The sequence below is a fragment of the Marmota monax genome, unplaced genomic scaffold (assembly GCF_021218885.2).
Source record: "Marmota monax isolate L192 unplaced genomic scaffold, Marmota_monax_Labrador192_F-V1.1 WCK01_AAM20220418_F8-fsc00220, whole genome shotgun sequence".
Lineage (NCBI taxonomy): Eukaryota > Metazoa > Chordata > Mammalia > Rodentia > Sciuridae > Marmota > Marmota monax.
In genome coordinates, this window is record NW_026693909.1 from 1,454,313 (window position 1) to 1,473,863 (window position 19,551).

At 61.7% G+C, this 19,551-nt stretch overlaps 1 protein-coding gene across 1 annotated transcript in view; it reads left to right on the forward strand.

Moving 5' to 3' along the window:
• The window catches only part of LOC124105824 (uncharacterized), a 48,352-nt gene extending 39,417 nt beyond the window's left edge, over window positions 1–8,935 (forward strand). Inside the window, exon 5 of the mRNA XM_058585224.1 lies at window positions 6,417–8,935. Coding sequence (XP_058441207.1) covers window positions 6,417–7,107 — 691 coding nt within the window. The 3' untranslated portion in view covers window positions 7,108–8,935. The remainder of the gene's footprint in view (window positions 1–6,416) is intronic.
• The last annotated feature ends 10,616 nt before the right edge of the window (window positions 8,936–19,551 follow it).

Here is a 19,551-nt window from a genome sequence, read left to right on the forward strand (position 1 = left end):
GGGCCCCCTCACTAGCGGAGGGCCCGCGAGGCCGCCCTCGGAGTGCCTCCAGGTACGTGCGCTTTCCTTGTTTCCCGCGCGCCCAGAGCGCGCTCCGGGAGGGAACGAATAAAACCCCGGCTGATGTGTAAGAGCCTTCGCTGCAAACGCGTCTTTTTGCTGGGTGCAGAGAAGGCGGCGGGACGCGGGGTAGACTCCAGCTCCGAGTTCCTGGAGCTTCCATCGCGCTCCTCCACCCTCACCTGAGGTTCGGAGCTGGGCCCCTTTGGGAATGCGTGTCCTCTTTTTCCCGATCCCTTTTAATTGGCCAAGGACACCATGTGTCCTGCCTCGGCCTCTGAGCGGGGAGTACCAGGCTTTGTTTCCGCAGTCGTCCCATACCCCACCCCCTGGAAATCCGGATTCTAGAGCTGGGACGCTCAGCGAATTTGGGGGGTGGGGAACGGAGGAAGCTTGGGATGGGTGAGACTCCACCTTGGCTTCTATAGGGCGGGCAGCTCCCCTTGTCTTGGAACGAGCCTCTCCTGGCCTGCACGACTCTCAGAGTTAGGCGAGGTCCTTGGGCTTTGGGTTCTTTTTTTTTTGGTCAGGCGGCGGGTGGCCGGCCTGCAGCAGGCTCCTTCCCCTCCCCCATGCCCACTTCAAACAAAAGAAACCCTTGGAGAGTAGTTTCAGGGGTAGAACTCTTCTGAATGTGGACCTGCACTTCTCCCCGCCCACGTTCTTAGGAACGGGGTTTTTACAACAAAGGGGAAGACTGGGGAGCGTTGAAGGAAAGGGGCCGCTTTTATTTCGGGTTCCTTAAGAAAGAGAATTCAGCCCGGCTTGGTGGCGCACGTCTGAAATTCCAGCTACTCGGGAGGCTGAGGACGGAGGATGGAAAGTTCGGTGTCGGCCTCGACAACGCAGCGAAACCCTGTCTTAAAATAAAAAGAGAAAGGCGGGGAATGTACCTCACTGGTGGAGCAGTCGAGCACGAGGCCCTGGGTTCAATCCCCACTACTAAAAATAAAAGAATTCACTTACTCTTTCTCCCCCCCCCAAAAAAAAATTAGACTCAACTGAGCGAGAACCTTCCCCAATTTCCTTACCTGATTAATTGGACTTTAGACGATGTTTTCTTGGAGTGATTTTGTTAGAAGGCTATTTCAGAAGCTATGTGGGAAATTGGAAAATTGGCTTCCAACTGGTGGGATTAAAAACCCCCATGCAGTGAAATGTGTCTTTGGCTGTTTTGCAGAAGATTGAAAATTAAGGGATTTGATGGTTGTGTGTAGGGGGGTGGTTTGTGTCCTCCCCTCCCCCAATAGATTAGAACAAAAGGCCGGGCGGAGCGGGCCGGATGGGCTGTGGGTTGCAAAGCCCCCCAGCGAATGGAGCGCGGTATTAAAGTCCCTCTTCTCCGGAGTCCCCGCGCACACCCTGATATCTTTTCCAAGGTGGGTGGAAAAGAAAGTGACGCCTCCTCCCAGAGCCGGGTTGGGCCCTGTGCTTGGCCCTAGCGGCAGGGACCCTTCTCCCGTTCGTTCCAAGTAGTGGTTTCTGGGCTGAGGAGAGAAGGGCCCGGGCTTCGCAAAGTCCCCTCTTCGGGGCATAGCACATGGTTTCTATGGCCACCCTCCGAGGACAAGGGCTCCAGGCGAAAACCGCTGTGTCTCTTCCCGGCCCTGCGTGGCACTCGGGCGCAGACCCGCGTCCACCAAAGCCCTAGACCTCATTTCTCTCAAAATAAAACCCAACGAGCTCTAAAGGGTCCCTACTCCAGTGGAAAGGTCCTCTCAGATTTATGGCTCCCGATTTCCCCACACTCTGATTATCCCTGTTTTTAGTTGACTTACTGATGGTGACCAATAAAATAATTTTACATTTTGGATTTTTTTCCCCCAACGTGAAAAATGCAAGTTTTCTTCTGTTACCCGCTTGGGCGGATCTTTTTCCGTGCTGCAAGAAAAGAAACCCGGTCTCCCTCTGCCAGGGGCCTGGCCGCCCTCACCCCTCGCAGCCTGCGCAATTGCAGTGTTGGGGGGAATGATTTTTTTCTTTCTCTCGCGCAAGGGCGCCTCCGGGACCCCTCCCTGGAAGCCCTGCCCGTGCGGTGCGGGCCGCTTGGGCTCCGAGCCCCACTTAAGGGTCGTGGCGCTCACCCAGCGGCGGAGCGGGCTTCCCCAGGATTCCCGCCCCAGTCCGGTCACCCCTCATCCCTCGCCCTCCCCGGGCGGCACAGGGCGCGCGCCTGGGCGTTGCGGGGTCCGCAGACCGACCCCTCGACGCTGCCTGGCGGCCCCATCCCCCACCCTCCCTTTGTTCGCCTCTCCGGACACTGAGTTGGAGGTGGCAGGAAAAAAATAGTTAGATGGAAATCAAAGATTAGACGGGGTGCGCTGGCGGTCTGGGCGAAGCCGGCCGACACTCGGCTGCCGCCTCGTAAATCTTTTTCGCAGGCCTGACAAAGCCGAGTCTTCCAGTTCCCTGGGAACTCAGAAACTTATCGATCTCCTCCTGCCGGCCCCCAGACACCCCTCTTCCGGAGCGAAGGCGGAGAGCCCGTGGTGACCCCGACTTTTGGCCAGCCCAGGACGCCCCCAGGCCCAAGCCCCGAGTTAGTTAATTCTCAGAAACGGACGAAGGTATGGGAAGGAGAGCGGGAGACCTGGACAGCAAGTGGCCCAGGGGCCCACCCCCATCCAAAGCAGGACAGCAGACGTCTCCACGCTGTTTGTAAAACCAAATAAATATTAGGGTGCCAGTTTCTCCCGTTTCAAAGTACATGAGGAGGTGGGGAGTTAGGAGAAGGGTGAGGGGCGGATTAACCCCTGGCTGGCGACTCCTTTGTCTGGCCTGGACACTGGCTGGAGGCCGTCGTCGCGCCGGAGCGGGGAGCGGACTTCCAGGCGCCTGGCCCCGCAGGTGTGCGGCGCGCCCGGGCTCTGCGGCAGCTCGGTGCGGTCCCCGCCTAGGTGTCCGAGACTGCTCAGCCCACGTGCGATCCAAGCGGGACTGCACCCAGATACCTCCCGGCGCGCAGCCGGGAGAGCTTGAAGTCTTGCGACGTTCAGATTTTTAAAACTGGAATGAATTGGGAAAACAGTAGGGCTCTTCCCACTGTAGATTAGAGGTGGGGTGCCTTTTTTTTTAAAATTATATCTTGTTGTGGCAGTTGTTTCTGACCTTTCTTACTATTTAAAGAAATGTTGCCACATTTAATTTTTGTTGCCAAGAGATATGGAGAGGGTAGCCCAACATTTTGAAGTAATTTGATAAGCCTTCAAGTAGCAAATCCGAAAGGGAGGCTGGCGGCCCAGGTATAGTTTCTTTATAACCTGAATTTACAATGAAAGCATTCTCCTTTATGGATATAATAGATTAGATTTCACAACTTAATTCTCCGCAATGGCTCGGTTTAAGGGAGCCCCGGCTGATTTTATTACTCCGAGCCAAATTGGATGTTTGTGGTCTTAACGAAAAGCGATTGTGACATAAAATATGTAATTTTAAAGTAAAAAGCAACGGGTTCGACCCCGTCTCCTCCCCGTCTCCGTCCTTCCTGCTAGCCCCCAATCCCCCAGTTTGGGAAATGCCAAGAACTACTGGTGTTAGTCCGCGTCTCCCAGGGACACTGGAGCCCAGGCGGGCGGGGGCTGGGAGGCCTGGCTGGCCTTGAGCACACGGAACGGCTTCCGAGCCCGCAGCTGTGCATCGCCCGGAACGTTGGCGCTAGCCCCGGGTCTCTGTCCACTCCGGCGACCGCAGGGGTTCCCCTCGTCAGCGCACAGGGACAAGGAGGCGCGCTCTCACCGGGCGTCTCTGGCTCTGCATGGTGCAAAATAGCTGCATCCCCGCCCGCGAACTCCGCCTGCAGCGACTACCGGACTCCCAGCACCCACCGTGTGCCGCGCCCGAGCCGGTCAGGACTGCCCTGCGCGGCCCGTGGGGAGTGGGCGTTGGCGCAAGGAACTTTCCAGGCCCAGCCACCCCGTTTCTGAGCGCCCGGAGCCCGCCCTCTCAAGCCTCGGCCTAACAAGGACAAGGGTCTGAGTGGCCCCGCCCGGGTCTGGCCCGCAGCGCCCATGGCCCACTCAGCCATCACTTCTGATTAAGGTCGGCCCTATTCCACAGACCGCCGCGTCCCCTCCCATTTTGGCGTGCTTTATTGAGGACTGATTTTGTCCCCCTAGAAGCGGAAGGTGGAAAGCAGCATGAGCGTAGTTGGCCCCTGCCCCTGGCCACTCAGACCAGGCCTGAGACCCCTGCTAGGACGCTGGGAGCCAGGCCTGGTGTCCCTGGCCCTCCACAGCCGCAGGGACAGCCCGGAGTCCCGCGCAGGGAGGACACGAGCATGCCGTGCGTGGCCCGCGGGCTGCGGGGGAGCGCCTTAAATTAAATCTTCGCAGCGCCTGACCTTGTTCTTTCCTCGGGCGGATAACGGCAGCAGCTGTTTTTTCCAGAATTCCTGCTGCTGGGGGAGGGGCGCTATTATTATTATTTTTGGTTGTCACAGTCTCCTGGAAACATTCCCTGGCCTCAGAGAAGTGTAACAATAGCCCAGCGAATTTCAGGAGGAAGCCCTCTCCCCTCCTTTCTCCAGGGACTCTGCCCTCAGGCTGCAGTGGGCCCTCCTCCCCTGCTGGACCCAGCCTCCTCCTTGGCCCTCAGAACCCACCTTGGGATTCGGAGGCCCACTTTGCCTGTGGAGCCTGGCCCTGGTCACTCTGGGTCACAGCTCTGAACCAACCCTGGAGATGGAGGGAAGTTGGTGGTGTCTTCCAGCATCACCAGGCGCTGGGGTCAGAGTGCCCTGCCCCAAGCCCACTTCAGGTGACCCTTCACCAGGGCCCTCTTTAAGGCACTTCCCCAGCACTCCACCCCTGCTCAGTGTTTGGAAGGGAGGTCCCCTCCCCGGGAAGCCTGCCCCTGTTTGCTTGGGGGTCAGCACTAGCCCAGAGGCAGTTGGAGATTAAGCATCTTGGCATGGGGCAAGTGGAGGAGGGGGCCTGAGAGGACTCTGGCCGGCTTTTGTTCCCTCTCTGCTGGACCCCTCCCTGGGCCACTGCTGGCCTCTGCACACAGCTCCCCAGTTCACCAGTGCTGCTGCCTACCCCACTGGAGGGCTGGGCAGTGGGTTCAAGCGGGGGACAGCCACTGGCCCCTCTTCAGTGGAGGAAAGTCAGCAGCCCTAGTGCTAACCACAGACTCAAGGAACCCCCATTTCTGGTTGATGCACCCCCCTGAGGACGCCAGCACATCCATCTTTTGGAAGGAGGGACTGCTCTCTTGGCCTTCTCCGGCCGGGTAGGGTGGGCAGCCTCCTCCTCCAGGGCCTGTGAGCCCCAGCCACGGGACTGCTCTGCAGCACAGCCCAGCAGCCTCACGGGAACTTGCCCAGTGGGACAAGGAGCCCAAAAAAAGTGATCGTGCCCTGAAAGTGCTCTGGGAAGCCAGGCTGGCCAGCCACTCTGGCAGTGTAGCTGGCCTGGGCCTCCTGGGTATCAGACAGGGCACGTGTGTGTGTGAGTGGGTGTTGGGGGTTTCGGGGAGCTCAGGCCCACATTTCTATCCTACCTGCATGGGTGCTTGATCAGGAAGGGGAGGCCAGCAGGTCTCGGCCACTCCCTTTCCTCCCCCAAGCCAGAGGCCTGGAGGGGCCTCTTAGTGTCCAGGAGTCCCCAGGATCCTCTGACCCGTTAGCACCAGAAGCAGCTCCACATGGGAGCCTTCAGGACCTGCCCTGCCCTGTAGTGCTCCGCTGGCTGGGCCTCACCCTGCCTCTGGACTTATTGACACTTGTGTCATGCCAGGCCCGCACGGAGGGCAGGAGTCAAACTTCAGTCTCTGGGCCATTGTGGCGGCAGGGACCAAACTTCATTAATGGCTGTTACACCATAAAATATATAAAATGACCCCCACTTGTGATTTTAGAAATGCAGTTTGTTAAATTTACGTTTTTAAGTACTTCTGGAGCTTGATGGGGGTTGTTAGGGCATGGCTGGGGGGTGAGCCCAAAGCCCCTTCCTTTGGAGGGACCAGAGATGAGATGAACCTGAGTAGCAGGAACCAGCAGCCCTGGCCGTCGGCTGGCAGGAGATGACTGTCATGGGCTGCCTTTAAAAGCAGCAGAGAAAGACCACTCAGTGGCCTTGTCCTCTAGGCCTGACTGCTACTGAGGGAGCTGACGGAAGCATTCCTGAGCCACACATCCGGAAGCCAGCTGGGCAGGACTGTCCCCTAGGGACCCGGGACCTTGGGCACAGTGGGTTGCCTCCCACTGTGGGCTTCTGGGCAGGTTCCCTAGGTCAGGAAGCAGCTGGATGCCCCCCACCCTCAGGAGCTCTCCATTAGATCTGGCCCCAGAGGAGGCAGCCCCTCGTGCCTGGCCTTGTGACTCCCCTCTTCCATGGATTGATTCTGGGTCTTTTCAGCCTCCAGAGAGTACTGGATGCCATATGGGATACCAAGGCCCAAGGGCCCAGACAGCCGCTGTGTGTGCCCCCTGGGTCTCCTCCTGCACCTGGTGTCTGCCCACTGAGCACCGTGCCCAGGCCACTTCCCGGATGCCTTGGCAGGGAGGGAGCCACACCCTCTGCCCCTTCCCCAGCTACACACAGACTCGGGGTACAGCAAGAAGCAACCCCCGCCTGCCGGAGCAGAAAGAAGCACACTGCAGGATACAGAGGGGAGAAGCCTCCGGGGAGAGTCCAGCCGCACACAGGAGGGATTGGCTTTGCACCTCAGAACAGGGCCCTTGAGGATGGGGTGGAGCTCAGGGTAGGGTGCTGGCCTAGCCTGGGCTCCATCCGGTGCCGGGCTGCATCCCGAGCAGGCACCGGAGAGCAGAGAGCAAAGCGTGTGAGGCACTGCCGCGTGGAACTTCCTGAAGACCCTGGAAACGGCCCGGCCATGGCCACCACAGCATCTGCAGTCACCCTGGCTTCAGACCCAGCTGGAGCTTGTCTTCAGTGTGTGTGCACACACACGTACACACGCACACCTGCACGCACACCATCAGAGCCAGAGCTCCCCACCTCCCCCTGCCCGCAGACGCAGTGGAGCCCTGGAGAACTGGTACCAAGGCGCCTTGCCCTTCATGCCACTCTGCAGGGCCACCTCTGAACCCCTCTTCAGGTCACTGCCAGCCAGTGGCCTTGGCCTGTCTGACCCTGGAGCTCCTGAGGGGGATTCTCTGCTGCCGCCCTCCCCCGTCCACCCTGGGCCTTGCCCCTCCCCTCTTATTCTGGGAGCCTCCTCCTGCTGAGTTAATTGGCAAACTTTCCCAGAAGTAAACTTGAGGATGGAAATTAATAATTTTCCTGGTGTTGCACTCCTTCTAATCAGGCCAGCTGGGAGGAGGAGGCTGGGTGCACAAAGGACCCCAGAAAAGCCATCAGCACCAACGAGATCTGCCAGGGGCCAGCCCCCCCCCCCCGCCCACGCCACTTAGCAGCTCTGCAGCCCCAGTGCCGGAGACAGGGACATCAGGGTGGTTCACCAGGGAAGGGTTTGAGCCATCCTCACACCCCTCGTCCCCAGGCCAGGCAACCAGTTCTGGTGGCCACATGGCGTGGGCCCCCCAGGTCCTCTGAGGTGCTTCCAGCCAGAACCTGTCACTCACTGGGAGGGGGAGGAGCCTGGGAGGAGAGGCTGGAGGAGGGCCACTGCCTGCTCCCTCTCGGAGCCCCTCCTTTCAGAGACAAGTGGCCTCGTCCTGCTGGTCCTCCCGGCTCTGGCTCAGAGGTGCATGGTGTTGGTGGCCTCACTCCAACTCTGTCTTACAAGGAGGTGCCGCCCCAGGTCCCCGCCTTCTGAAGCTCTGGCCTTGTCACAGGCCTTTCTCTGTGCATGGCAGGAAATGGGTGGGGGTGGAGGCCAAGGGTATGGCCTCTGTGGCCCTGGGAGTGACAGCTGGGTCCCTGACAGGCCCGTGCCACGCTCGGCTGCCTTATCAGCTCCTGGCCTTCGGAGCCTTTGAGATGGGTCCTCGGAGGCCCTGAGGAAAGCCCAGAAGCCGCGGCCTCCCGGAGTCCAGCATGGGAGATGGGTGTGACTGCCAAGAACCCCAGGTGGTTCCCATCAGGTGGGCCCCATCCATCCCACCCCCGGGGCTGGGCTTCCGGCTGCCCTGGGGGGGGCTCTGCAGGCGGGGTGAGCCGGTGGAGGTGGCTGAGTCGGTCATCTTTCCCTGTTCATGAGGCTCACTGCCCACTTCAGCAAAGCTAACTCCCCGGGAAGCTTCCCAGGGAGCCAGAGATGAGAGCAAACCCAAAGGGGGACTGGCAGGGGGACCGACGGGCCAAGGAGGCAAGAGGGATTCCTGCTGCCCTGGGTGACGGCTCAGGCAGCCACCCAGTTCCACACTGGCAATGTGATGATGGCCCTGGAGGAGCTAGGGCACGCTCAGGCAGGGCCAAGATGGCACAGGGGTGGGGGGGCATGGCCTCTGTGGGCTCCAGGCCAGCACCACAGCCAGCAGGTGCCACCTCAGATTCTTGGCCAGGCCCTGTCCACCTGAGCGGTGCTGACCCCTCCCAGGGCCTGGCGGCTGTGGAACTGCTTTGTCCCTCAGCCACAGGGACATAGGGTAGGGTGGAAGGGAAAACTGTCACTGGCTAGTACCTGAACTCGGTATGTTTATAGCAATAGCACTCTGGGGCCCCGCGGCTATGATGCCATGGAAATGACATGACACAGTGTGGATTTGTGTTTATACAAATTTTATTTGTATGATTTCATGCTAAACCTCAAATAAATGTTTCCTTATGTGAAAAAGAGAAATAATGTTACAAATGAAAATATGAAGCCCAGAGAGGGTCAGTAATTTGCCCAAGGCTACACAGCAGGATTTGAACCAGATCTGTCTATCTGAGACACACCCTTGTCTAAGTTAATGTTTGGTGGATTAATTATAAGTCATCATCCCATCTGACAGGGCCCTCCTCCTGCCCAGGACAGTGCCTGTGGCTCTTGACTGGGCAGCTGACCTGGCTTGCTAGGTTAGACAGGCTGGAGAGGCAGCTTCTGGGGGCCAGGAGCTCCTACCTCACCCCACAGCTGTGGGGTCTGGACAGAGCAAGGGTACTGGGGTGGCTCTGCTCAGATGTCCCTAGGAAGAAGCTTGTCCTGACCCCTTCCCCTCCTGCCTGGTTAGACCTACCTACTGATGGTTCCCCTGTAGCACAAGCTGGGGACCTGGGGGACTTCAGGCTGTCCCCTTCTCCCCCGGGCCATGGGCGGTGACAGGCCTCTGCGAAGGTCTGGGTGCCGTGCCAACCTCAGGAGAGCTCTGGAGGATGCTTCTGGACCACATGGACATTTTGCAGGTGGCAGTCACCCCAGTGAGACCCGGGGTCTGAGGACACCCTGTCTCCTGGGTTGAGGACCCCGGCCTCATCCCAGCCCAGCTCCGGTCCTGCCCACATGTCTCAAGGCCACCTGGTCCTCGCCTCCGGGCTCACTGCTCTGCACCTGTTTTCATCCATTTCAGGTCCACACTGCAGAGAGCCCAGACAGGCCCCAGCCGTCCTGAACGGGGCCTGAGTTCGGTCCTGCCCCGCCCAGGCCTGGGGACGGCTTTCCCAGGCCACATCACTGGCCTGCAGGGAGACCCAAGAGCTGGGTGAGCAGGGCCAGGAAGGCACGATGCCAACAGGTGCCCGAGCCGGCCCCAGCGACGGGCTTCTCCAGAGTCGGCCGTGGACTCCATCGGGACGTTTTCCCTGAAGAGGAATTTGGGCCTGCGCTCGCTCGCTGACGGCGGGCTGGGCTGGGACGCGCTCCCACCTGCTCTGGCCCTGAAGGCAGCAGGTCCCAGGTGGCTCTGGGGCAGGCGGAGGCCAGGGGGTGCAGCCTGGCCCCTCTCCACAGAGCGCTCTGCCTCTCTCTGCCCGCCATGGCCCAGCAGGGGCCTCCCCACGCTGCGCTCCCAGCCTGTGGGCACTTCACTCTGTCCTTCGGCGAGGCCTCCCCAGGCCTGTCCCGGGTCTGCTCTGTGGGCAGGTTTGCCAGGCCCTCACGGTCCCAACCCCGTGCCCACCTGCAGCAGCACCCCACTGGGCGTGTGGAGCCAGCACGTCCGTGGACAGCTGTGACAGTGGCCCCCAAAGCCCCAGACTGCACGGCCAGGGGCCTCTCTACCGCACAGCCCACCCTGGGACTCCAACCTGGGGAATCTGGGACGTGTCCCTTTGTCCTCTGAGCACTTCCAGCTCAGAGGGAGGGAGAGGGCTGGTCCCACCTTCTTCCAGTACCCACCCGGACCTCAGGGCCACCCCATGCCCAGGGGCCTCAGCAGGGACCCATCCCATTTTCCTGGGGGCTGGTTCCTGACAGTCCTCTCAGGAGCCCCGGCCCGAGCCCCCAGGCCTGGATCTGAGGGTCACGCTGGGGATCAGATCCCTGGAGAGCTGCAGGACACAGGCGTGTCCTTGCCTGCCCCCACCCCACCTCCAGGCCAGCACGGGTCCCCTCTTCTCCCTGCCTGCCCCCAGCTAGCTCAGGTGCCCCCTGCAGGGGCCGAGTTCACAAGAGGGTCGGATGCGCCTCTGGCGTGGGAGCCCGGCTGCACAGTGGGACAGGGCCAGTAAAACGGAGTTTTGTACACAGGTGGTGTGGCCCTCCGCAGGACTGTCCAGACGTTTCCCGGGCCCGACGTGAAGGCCCTGTGCTTAGAGGAGATGCCACTGCACCTGGGTGTGAAGTCCCATGGTGCCAGCCACTCACAAGCGTTGACAATGGCCAGGTGCAAAGGCCACGCCTGTCATCCCAGTGGCTTGGGAGGCTGAGGCAGGAGAATTGCAAGTTCAAGGTCGGCTTCAGCAGCTTAGTGAAGCCCTAAGCAACCTAGCAATATCTCGTCTGTAAAGAAAGAAAAGGGCTTGGGGTGTGGCTCCGTGGCAGAGCACCCCTGGATTCAAGCCCCAGGCCCCACAGCCAGCGGACCTGTGTGTTTTGTGGTGCCACCGAGGGCAACCAGGGCCTCGCCCTTGCTAGACCAGTGCTGTGTCACAGAGCCACAACCCCAGCCCCGGGAATTGTGAATAAGGGAAGAGAGAGAGGAGAGGAAAAGGGCAGACAGGGTAAGACTCAACAGGCAGAAGGACATTTTATTTGTGTAGAATTTTAACATACTCCTTGACCACTGTCCAGAAATGGACTCCGGCTCACTCACGCCATGAGCAGGTATTTGGGCTTTCAGTGGGGAGGGGGCTGGCCCTGTCTCCATGGTAACAGCCCCAGAGTGGACCCTGGATGATCTCCCAGGCCAGACATTCAAATTCCAGGAAAGCATCCCCGATGACCTCGCTCTGTCTAAGGCTGTTTTGGCCCGTGGCCGGTCCCCCAAAACACCCCTGTCCCTGGGCCATGGAACCCGGGCCTTACGGGTGCTTCTCCACACGAGCCTGTCACACGCAGGATGCTGTCAGCGCAGTCACACCTACAGAACCTTCCAGCTCCACCTGCAGCACGCTGCAGAACGCCAGCCGTGTCCCTTTGTGACCGCGTGGCTGACTGGCAGTGAGTGGTGGCTAGCGGCTGCCACCCAGCATCTCGAGGACCATGGACATGTCAGTAACCCAAGAGGTCAAAATTCAAAGGACAGTTTCCCCTGCAGCCCGTGGAGTTGAGAATCACTGAGTGGAACCATCTTTCCTTGGGATCGGTCTGTGCAGTTACCATCTTTCTTATTTCATAGGAGAGAGTGGGGGCCTCATGGATAGAAGCCGTGTGCCCAGGTCCACCCAGGGAGTGGGGGCCAGTCCTGGTCTGTGTCCCCAGCCAAAGGAGAGATGTGGGCCTGACCCCCACCCAGGGCTCCTGCTGACCAGATGCCAGGACATCCCCAGGGGTCAAAGCCCACAAGCCTGGTGCCCACCCACACATCGCAGCACTCTCAGGATGGCGTGGGGACGCTCTGCTGACCTGGGGCTGGCCCTGGGCTCGGGCTGGCCTGAGCGAGCTGCTGGCATCCCGGCATTTCATGTTGGCAAAATGCAAACCTCCGACGAGGGGGCAGCCAGGCCAGCAGCAGGGGTCGGCAGAGATGGGCTCCAGGCTGACGCAGGTGTCCCTGGACCACACAGCCTCACTCCCGGGCTCCCAGGCCCTCCCTGGCTCTGGAGCATGCCTCAGGGACAGCACTGTCCCTGTGCTGCTGGGGACAGACATCTACTTCCTGTGAGGAGGACCAGTCAGCCCTCTGTGGAGAGGCCCCCAGGGCTCTCTGATTTTCAGAGTGTAGGCTGGACACAGATGTGCCTTAGCTGCTGGTCTTAGAGTTGCTGCCCAGCCCAGTCCTGGACGGGGCCCCCTGCCCCTGGAGGTCCTCATCAGCCTGGAGAAGACCCCAGCTCCCCCAGAGCTCCAGGGGGCCCAGGAGGCCCTGCTCACCCCCGGGGGTTTGCCTGTTCAGTTTGCTTTTCGATTACATGACAGAGACCTTCACCAGAAAGTGACGTGGCCTCATGGGGGGCAGGGTCCACGTCCAGCTCCAGACCTGGACCTCCAGTCTTCTGTGTGGCCTTGGCCTCCCCGGAGTTCCAGCCGATCAACCTGAGTCCCTCTCTGCCAGAGCCAAAGCAGGTGGGGGCATCTGCTCCTCAGGGCTCCAGGCTGGGGCTGCCCCAGGCCCGATTCTGCCTCCCGAGGCCCTGCTGGCCTCCCCTCCGGGGTCTCTCCTGGTCCACTCCTGGGCACATCCACCCACAGCATGGGGCCCTGGGCAGTCCCCAAGACCACAAGCACCCCTTCATCTGTGTGTCCCTGAGCAGTGGTCAGTGGGCCCAGGGCAAGGGCTTGTGTTCCTCTGAAACGATGGCTGGGCTGGAGCCGGGAGCACTGCCCCTGCCAGACCAGAAGAGCCGTAGGCTGGCCGTTCTGAACCCTGGCCAGGCGGGCTCTGACCTGCACCTGCTGGCGGGACCTGGGCAGGCTTTCTGGGCCCCGTGGGTGTGGAAATGTCTGACTCTGCTCCCTGTCATCTGGACCTCGCCTTCCTCCCATCAGGGACAATGACCCCTGGTCACCAGGTGCCCAGAGAACAGGAGCTGGGCTCCTGGAGGGAGCAGGCCGGCACCCTTGGCCCTGGACGCTAGCCGGCTGACACCCCTGACCTGCTGGCTGCGGTGGCCTGGTTCCCTGGGCTGGGAGACTTTGCTCTTTTCTCTGCAGGAACATGTTCCTGTCCTCCTCTCCCTGCAGGCCTGCTGGTCCCCAGGATGCTGGCTGTCCTCGTGCAGGGTGCTCCTGGGCAGGTCCTCCCCACTGCTGCCAGGACCCTGCCCACACCTCCCCAAGGTCATCCTGAAAAGGCAGACGGTTGGGGTGGCAGTGGCCACCAGGCACTGCCCCACACTGGACTCCAGAGGAGGGTCCCCAAGGACGGGGGGAACCTCCACCTCCCACTGGCCCCTCCACCAGGGGGGCCAAGAGAGAACTGGTTCCTGGGCCCAGGACACCTGCTCATGTGATCCAGGTAGGCAGGAGGAGGGAGCCAGGTCTTGGGAGCCCACAGTGGCTTGGGGGGGTGTGAATGAACCGTCTAGAGGCAAGAACCTGAGACTCAGAGAGGTGGTGCAAGGGCCGGAAGCCACGCAGCCAACAGGCAGCAGAGGCAGGTGGCAATCTTGAGGCTCAGCCGCTCAGGTGCGCCAGTGGGAGGTGGTGCCCAAAAGGAGCACCTGAATTCCAGGTTCCCCCCGGGAGAGGCGGCTGCTGCTTCAGAGCCAGGGAGCACACCAAAGGGCCCAGACACTGGGCCTGGAGGCCTGTGTGGGCGTGGGAGGAGGGCTGCCCCCAGACACCTGCCCGCCCCAGGCCTGGGCGGGGCTTCCCATCCTGAGTCTCACTTCTCCTGGGGCCCAACCAGGTGAGTCACCCAGCCTGCCACCTGGCAGACAGGAATTACCAGTGGGAAGGACAGAGGAGGATCTCCGCGGGGCCTAGAGGGCTCCGTCCCCTGAGCCGGGCCAGACCCCTCGCCCCCATCCCTCTCCCTGCTCCAGCCAGGTACCTGCACGGTGGGAAATGTGGGGACACCCCAAGCCCTCCCTGTCCAGGCCTGATTTCTGCAAACCCACCTAGTACCCACCCGACAGCCCCCTGTGACCTCACGGGCTTTTTAACCTGCTCTTGTTCAGACTGGTTGCCGGAGCCGGGGGCTGGTGCCGGGTTTGGGTCTCCTGCTGTACCTGGCAGCGTGAATCACGGGTTCTGGGGTTTCTTGGGGCCGTGTGAGGATCACATCAGGCACACCCAGCCTGGAGAACCTCTTTCAGGAACTGCGGACCTCAGAGAGGGCCTCGAGTCCCGCAGGATAACTGGGGATGCGACTGCCCCAAGGGGCAGCCCCAGAGCAGGAGGCCAGGACCTGGCGTAGCGTCCAGAGCCCCCCACCCTTGGACAGGCAGGGTCCTGAAGGAGCCCTGCCAGGCAGCGTGGGTCCCACTGCCCCGTGGCAGTGAGCAGGGCAGGCACAGCCCCCAACCGTCATCAGACACATCTCCCCATCTCCAAGCCCCTCCTGCATTGAGACCCCTCCTCCTCTGAGACCCCTCCCAGCCCAGGCAGTGGCCTGGGGTGACCTTGAACAGCCTTTGGCCTGTGCCTTGGTCTGCCCCTTTGGGTGCCTTCCAGCTGAGGAGCTCCTCCTGACCTCTCCTGGCTCCCAGGCCTCTTCAGGACCCCAGGTGGAGAGCCCTGTCCCTTGTCTTGGCTATGAGCCCGGTGTCCATCAGGAAAGGTTACTGCAGCCCAGCAGGGAAATGCAGACCCAGCCAAGACTGCTGACCAGCTGCCAGCCTGTCCATCTGCCATGCCTGGGCACAGGGAGTAGGCTGTCCCCCTGCCCTCCTGTCCTCTCTCACCCAAGCCCTCCTTCAGGTGGCTGCTTCCTTCGCCCCCAGGGCCATGCTCTCTCCCTGGGCTCTGCCTCTGCCCCGAGACACCAGGGTCCTTAACAAGGAGAGGACCCCTGGAGCAGTGTGCTGAGGCTCGGCCGGGTCAGGTGAGTGGGCTTGGGTCTGCCCCTTGCCTTGAGCAGGCTCCTCAGTGCTGGACCTCGCCTGCCCCCTTGCTCACCCTCCTGAGAGGTGGATGCTGTTCTGTCCCCAGTGGACAGATGAGGGACGGGGGCTCAGAGTGAGGGGCCTGTCTGCCCAGGCCCTGCAGCCGGGGAGGGCGGAGCTGAGCCTCGGGGGGCGGGGGCAGCCTGGCCCAGACTCTCCAAGCAGCCCTGCCACAGCTTCTGGTGGAGCAGGGGACAGATCAGTCTCTTTCTTTGCGAAATGGTGGCCCAGGCATGCCACTCCTGAGCGCGCTCAGAAGGTTGCCAACTGGGGCCTTGATGGCTGCACACCAGCGTCCAGTGCTGCACTGTCCATAAGAGCCCGACGGTGGCAGCACCTAGTACCCCCCGAGGTGACTGCGTGACAAAGCGGCTAGGTCCAGATGACAGAGTGTAGCCTCAAAAAGGAAGACATTTGACACAGGTCACAACATGGGTGCTCTCTGAGGATCTGGACTGAGCAGGACAGGTGTCGTGAGACTCTGCTTACACGAGTGTCCAGAGCAGGCAAATTCCCCCATCAGCAAGTGGGTCAGTGGGTACCAGGACTGGGCCAGGGGAGCCACTGCTCAATGGGGACAGGGCCTCGGCTGGGAAGACGGAAGCCCTGGGTGGACAGGTGTTGGCCGAGCAGCATGGCACGTGCAGCATGGGCGCTCCGGGCTCGACCTGTGCATTCCAGAATGCTCCGAGGGGCCAGGCACGGTGGTGCACCCCTGTGATCCCGGCAGCGGGAGACTGAAGCAGGTGGATCACAGGTTCAAGGCCAGCCTCAGCAACTTTGCAAGACCCTGTCTCAAAATTTAATAAGAATTTTAAAAGGGCCGGGGATGTGGCTCCACGGTGAGGCGCCCTGGGCTCAATGCCTGGCACCAAAAATAAAAGTTTCGAACGGCTAGCTTGATGTTGCATATATTTTACTACCATAAAAAAGGAGGAGCAGCGTGGAGGACAACCAGCTCCCAGGCCCCTGCTCGGCCTCAAAGGACGGTGCTGCTTCGGCAGACCAACTGCCCACTCGACCTCTCGCTCACACTGGACGGGCGAAGGACAGCCTCAGTGCAAACAGCTGTTCACGGTTCTCCCCACGCCCCATCCAGGGCAGGGGTGACCGCCTCACCTCTGCCTGCTTCCAAGGGCCACCCCGGCTGCCAGGAAGCCCTTGGCCCCCGGAGGGTGCTGGTGGGAGTGACCCTCAGGGTGACCAAGCCTGAAGGCTCCCCCTGCCCTGGCGGGGCGTCCTCTCCTCAGTCACTGCCTGCTGTGTGGCACTGGGTCGTGCTGCAACCTTCCTGGGCTGTGAGTCTGCGTGAGTTGCCCCAGAGTCTGTGGGAGGAACCCATCTCCAGATGCGGAGGTGAGGCCCACGGACTCGCGGGGCCGCCCGGAGACCTTGTTCTTCTCCCTGCCAGGCGCCACGTGCCTGTGGATTCAGCACTGGCAATCCCGGGGTCGGTCGTTACCCCACCAGCTTTATTCTACAGCAGAGCACAGACCTCGAGGGACCAGCCACCCCCCCCCCCCCCCCCCCCGTGCTGCCCTGGGACAGACAGCTAACATCTCTGAGACTCACTTAAGGGTCTCGACTTGAGATCGTCCTGGATTAGCGAGGGCCCTAATCCAACCACAAGGGGCCCTATAGAAGACAAAGGGAGGAGGCACCTGCGGGGAGACGGGGCAAGGACTGGAGTCACAATGCCAGAAACAGTGAGCACCAAGAATGGCCAGCAACCCCCAGGAGTGGGATAGGCAGGACTTGACCTTCCTAGGAGCCCAGGAGAACCAGCCTTGCCACACCGTGGTGCTAGTCTCCCGTCCCCACAACTGTGAGAGAATGAATGTCTGCATTTGAAGTCACCAACTCTGTGGTCAGTTGCTATGGGCCCGGGTCCCTTGCACGGCCATCACTGTCGGCACCAGCCCCAGCCACAGCTCAGATCAGGGACTCAGTGCCACTGGGGGGGGCTGTGGTGGAGGCCATGCACCCCCGAGGTCTGGGACTCTGGCTTCCTTCCGTAGCTGGTGGGAGTGCTGCCCGCCCTGGGTGGCTAGGTGCCGGGCTCTTGGACAGCCTGGCCACCTCAGCTGCCCCAGTCACTGCGCGATGCTAGGCCATCCCTAAAACCCAGTGAGGGTCTGCCGACCGCACACGAGGCCTACAGAGGTGGTACTGATTGTTGGCCCCCTGCCTGCCCCTGGACGCACCACTGGACTTCCAGGCCCAGTTCCCGGGTCGCTGCAGGGCCTCCCTCACTCCAAGGGGAGGGGGGGTCAGGGCCACCAGCTGCTCCAGCAATCCACAGCTGTGTCCTGCTGTCCCTGTGCCTGTGGCCAGCACTGTGCGGGCCCGTGTCCAGCACAACAGGCCTTCCATGTGCAGGTACCAGGCTGAGACTTGCAGTGGGCCTGCAGCGTCTGGGGTCCTCTGTGAGCCTTGGTTTCCTCTTTGGCTGAGTGGGGAACGTCCTTAGCTCACTGGAGCATTAGAGGAATCGCTCTACCAAGAGGCCCGTCTTGCTGTTGCCATGGCGGACATGACAATATCCCAGGGAGAGCTGCAGACCAACACACCATGTTGGGATGGGGTGGTACTGCGGGGAGAGGACAGAGGGCACCTCAGCCTGTGCAGCCCCACTCCCTGGCTAACTCTCCCAGGCCTGGGCCTGCTGTGACATGAGGGCTGACCCTTCCTGCTCTGTCCCCAGAGTGGGGTAGGGGGTCCAGAGAGAGTGGCCCTTCCTCTGTCCCTCCTCTTAATCCTGCAGTTCTTGCCCCAACAGGAAACAGGCCCTAGCGGCGGCAGCCTGGCCTCGGCCGGCCGGGGCGCCCGGTTCGCGCAGGGCTGCCTGGCCCGGGGTGTGGAACCGATTTATTCGGTAGCTTTGTGCTGATTAGTTGCAGGTGAGTGGATGCCACGTGGTTTATGTTGTAACAATATTTTGGGACAATTAGATTGAAACCACATTGCTGGCGGCCTGCTGGCGGCTGGCCGCTCCCTGCACTCCCCCTGCCCTCGGTGGCTCCTGGCTGGCCCGGCCACCCCACCCCAGGGCCCCATCCTCACACCCCCAGCCCCTTCCTGGCCTCCTGCTGACCCGAGCCTCCAGTTGCTGTAGAAGGCAGCTGCAGGGAGAGTTCCCAGGGCCGGTGGGGAGGGCCTGGGGCTCCCGCGGGCTCGGAGGTCAGCCCCCAGCGTTCTCTAGCTTGTCTCCTCTCCACTCCCAGAAGAGTCCCTGACCCCCTCCCCAGCAACAGCCCCACCACGCCACTGCCTTCGCTAGGAGTCTGCACCCCGGGACCTGAGAGGGCAGGGAAGGCCAGGTACCTGTCCACTCCCCGAGCCCAGCACCTGCCATGGGCAGAGAGGCCTGGAGAGTGACCTGCTTCCCCCACCCCTGTGGGAGAGGTTGTGGGCACAGAGTCCTTCTGTCCCGTGAGCGGGGAGGCCCTGGAGCCAGGCCTGGCTCAGGGAGGGATGTGCTGGGAGCGGGTAGCTCAGGGCACCTGAGCACAGGGCAGAGTGGAACCCGGGACCTGTCCTCAGGGCCCTGCAGCAGCCTGGACAGGAGTCCCATGAGCCCACTCTGAGCCTATGGCCTAGTATGGGGCAGGGCACAGGATGAGGGGCAGGGGACCCCGGGGCCTGGGCCCTGGGGACTCACACCCTGCCCTTCCCTCCCAGAGGCTCAGGTCACTGAAGGCCACCAGCCCCAGCCTGGCCTTTCTGGGACAGGCCCTGGTGGGGTGAGGGCCAGGCTCCTGCCGGGAGGCCCACTGGGGTCCCGGCTGCTCTGGGCTCTACTTCTTAGTCCCCCTCAAGGGCGTCCCTGAGGGCTGGCTCCCCTCATCAGCCAGACCCCTTCCCCAGGCACTCAGACCCCTCAGGCCTACAGGGGAGGCCGGGCCGGGCCTGGGGAACGTGGTGCCTGGAGGACCCCCTGGAGGACCCCCGTGGCAAGGCCCTAGCGCCTGGGTCTCCAGCCTGACTCTGGGTGCTCCTTAGAGCTGCCCATCCCTGGTGCTTCCTAGGCACTGGATGCCTCCAGTGCTTGGACTCTTCCTGGAGTCCTGCTTGCTGTCCCCTGCTTCAGGGTCCCCTGGTTCAGCTGCTGTCCCTACCCTGGGTCCGCAGCTCTCTCTGCCCTGCCTTCCAAGCCAGCTGGGCAGCCTCTTCTTGTTCAGACTCTTGCCTCGTGGCCTGGTGGGTCCAGGGGCTGAAGTCTCAGGGGTGGGGGACGTTGGGCAGGGCTGGGGCACGGCCAGCCAGCCCCCTCCCTCATCCCCCATCACTGCCTCCTGCCTGGGAGCCTCCAGCTCCATCTTGGCTTTGGGGACAGGCTTGGGCCATGGAGGCCACTCTGCCCTCTGGGCCTCTCCTCTCAGTGACAAGGGAGGCTGGAGAGCTCTGTCCTGATCCAGGAGAGAGAGGTGGCAGGGAGACCCCTCTGACCATGGGCTGGCTGGGAGGGGACCTCAAGCCTCCCTTCCTGAGGAACCAC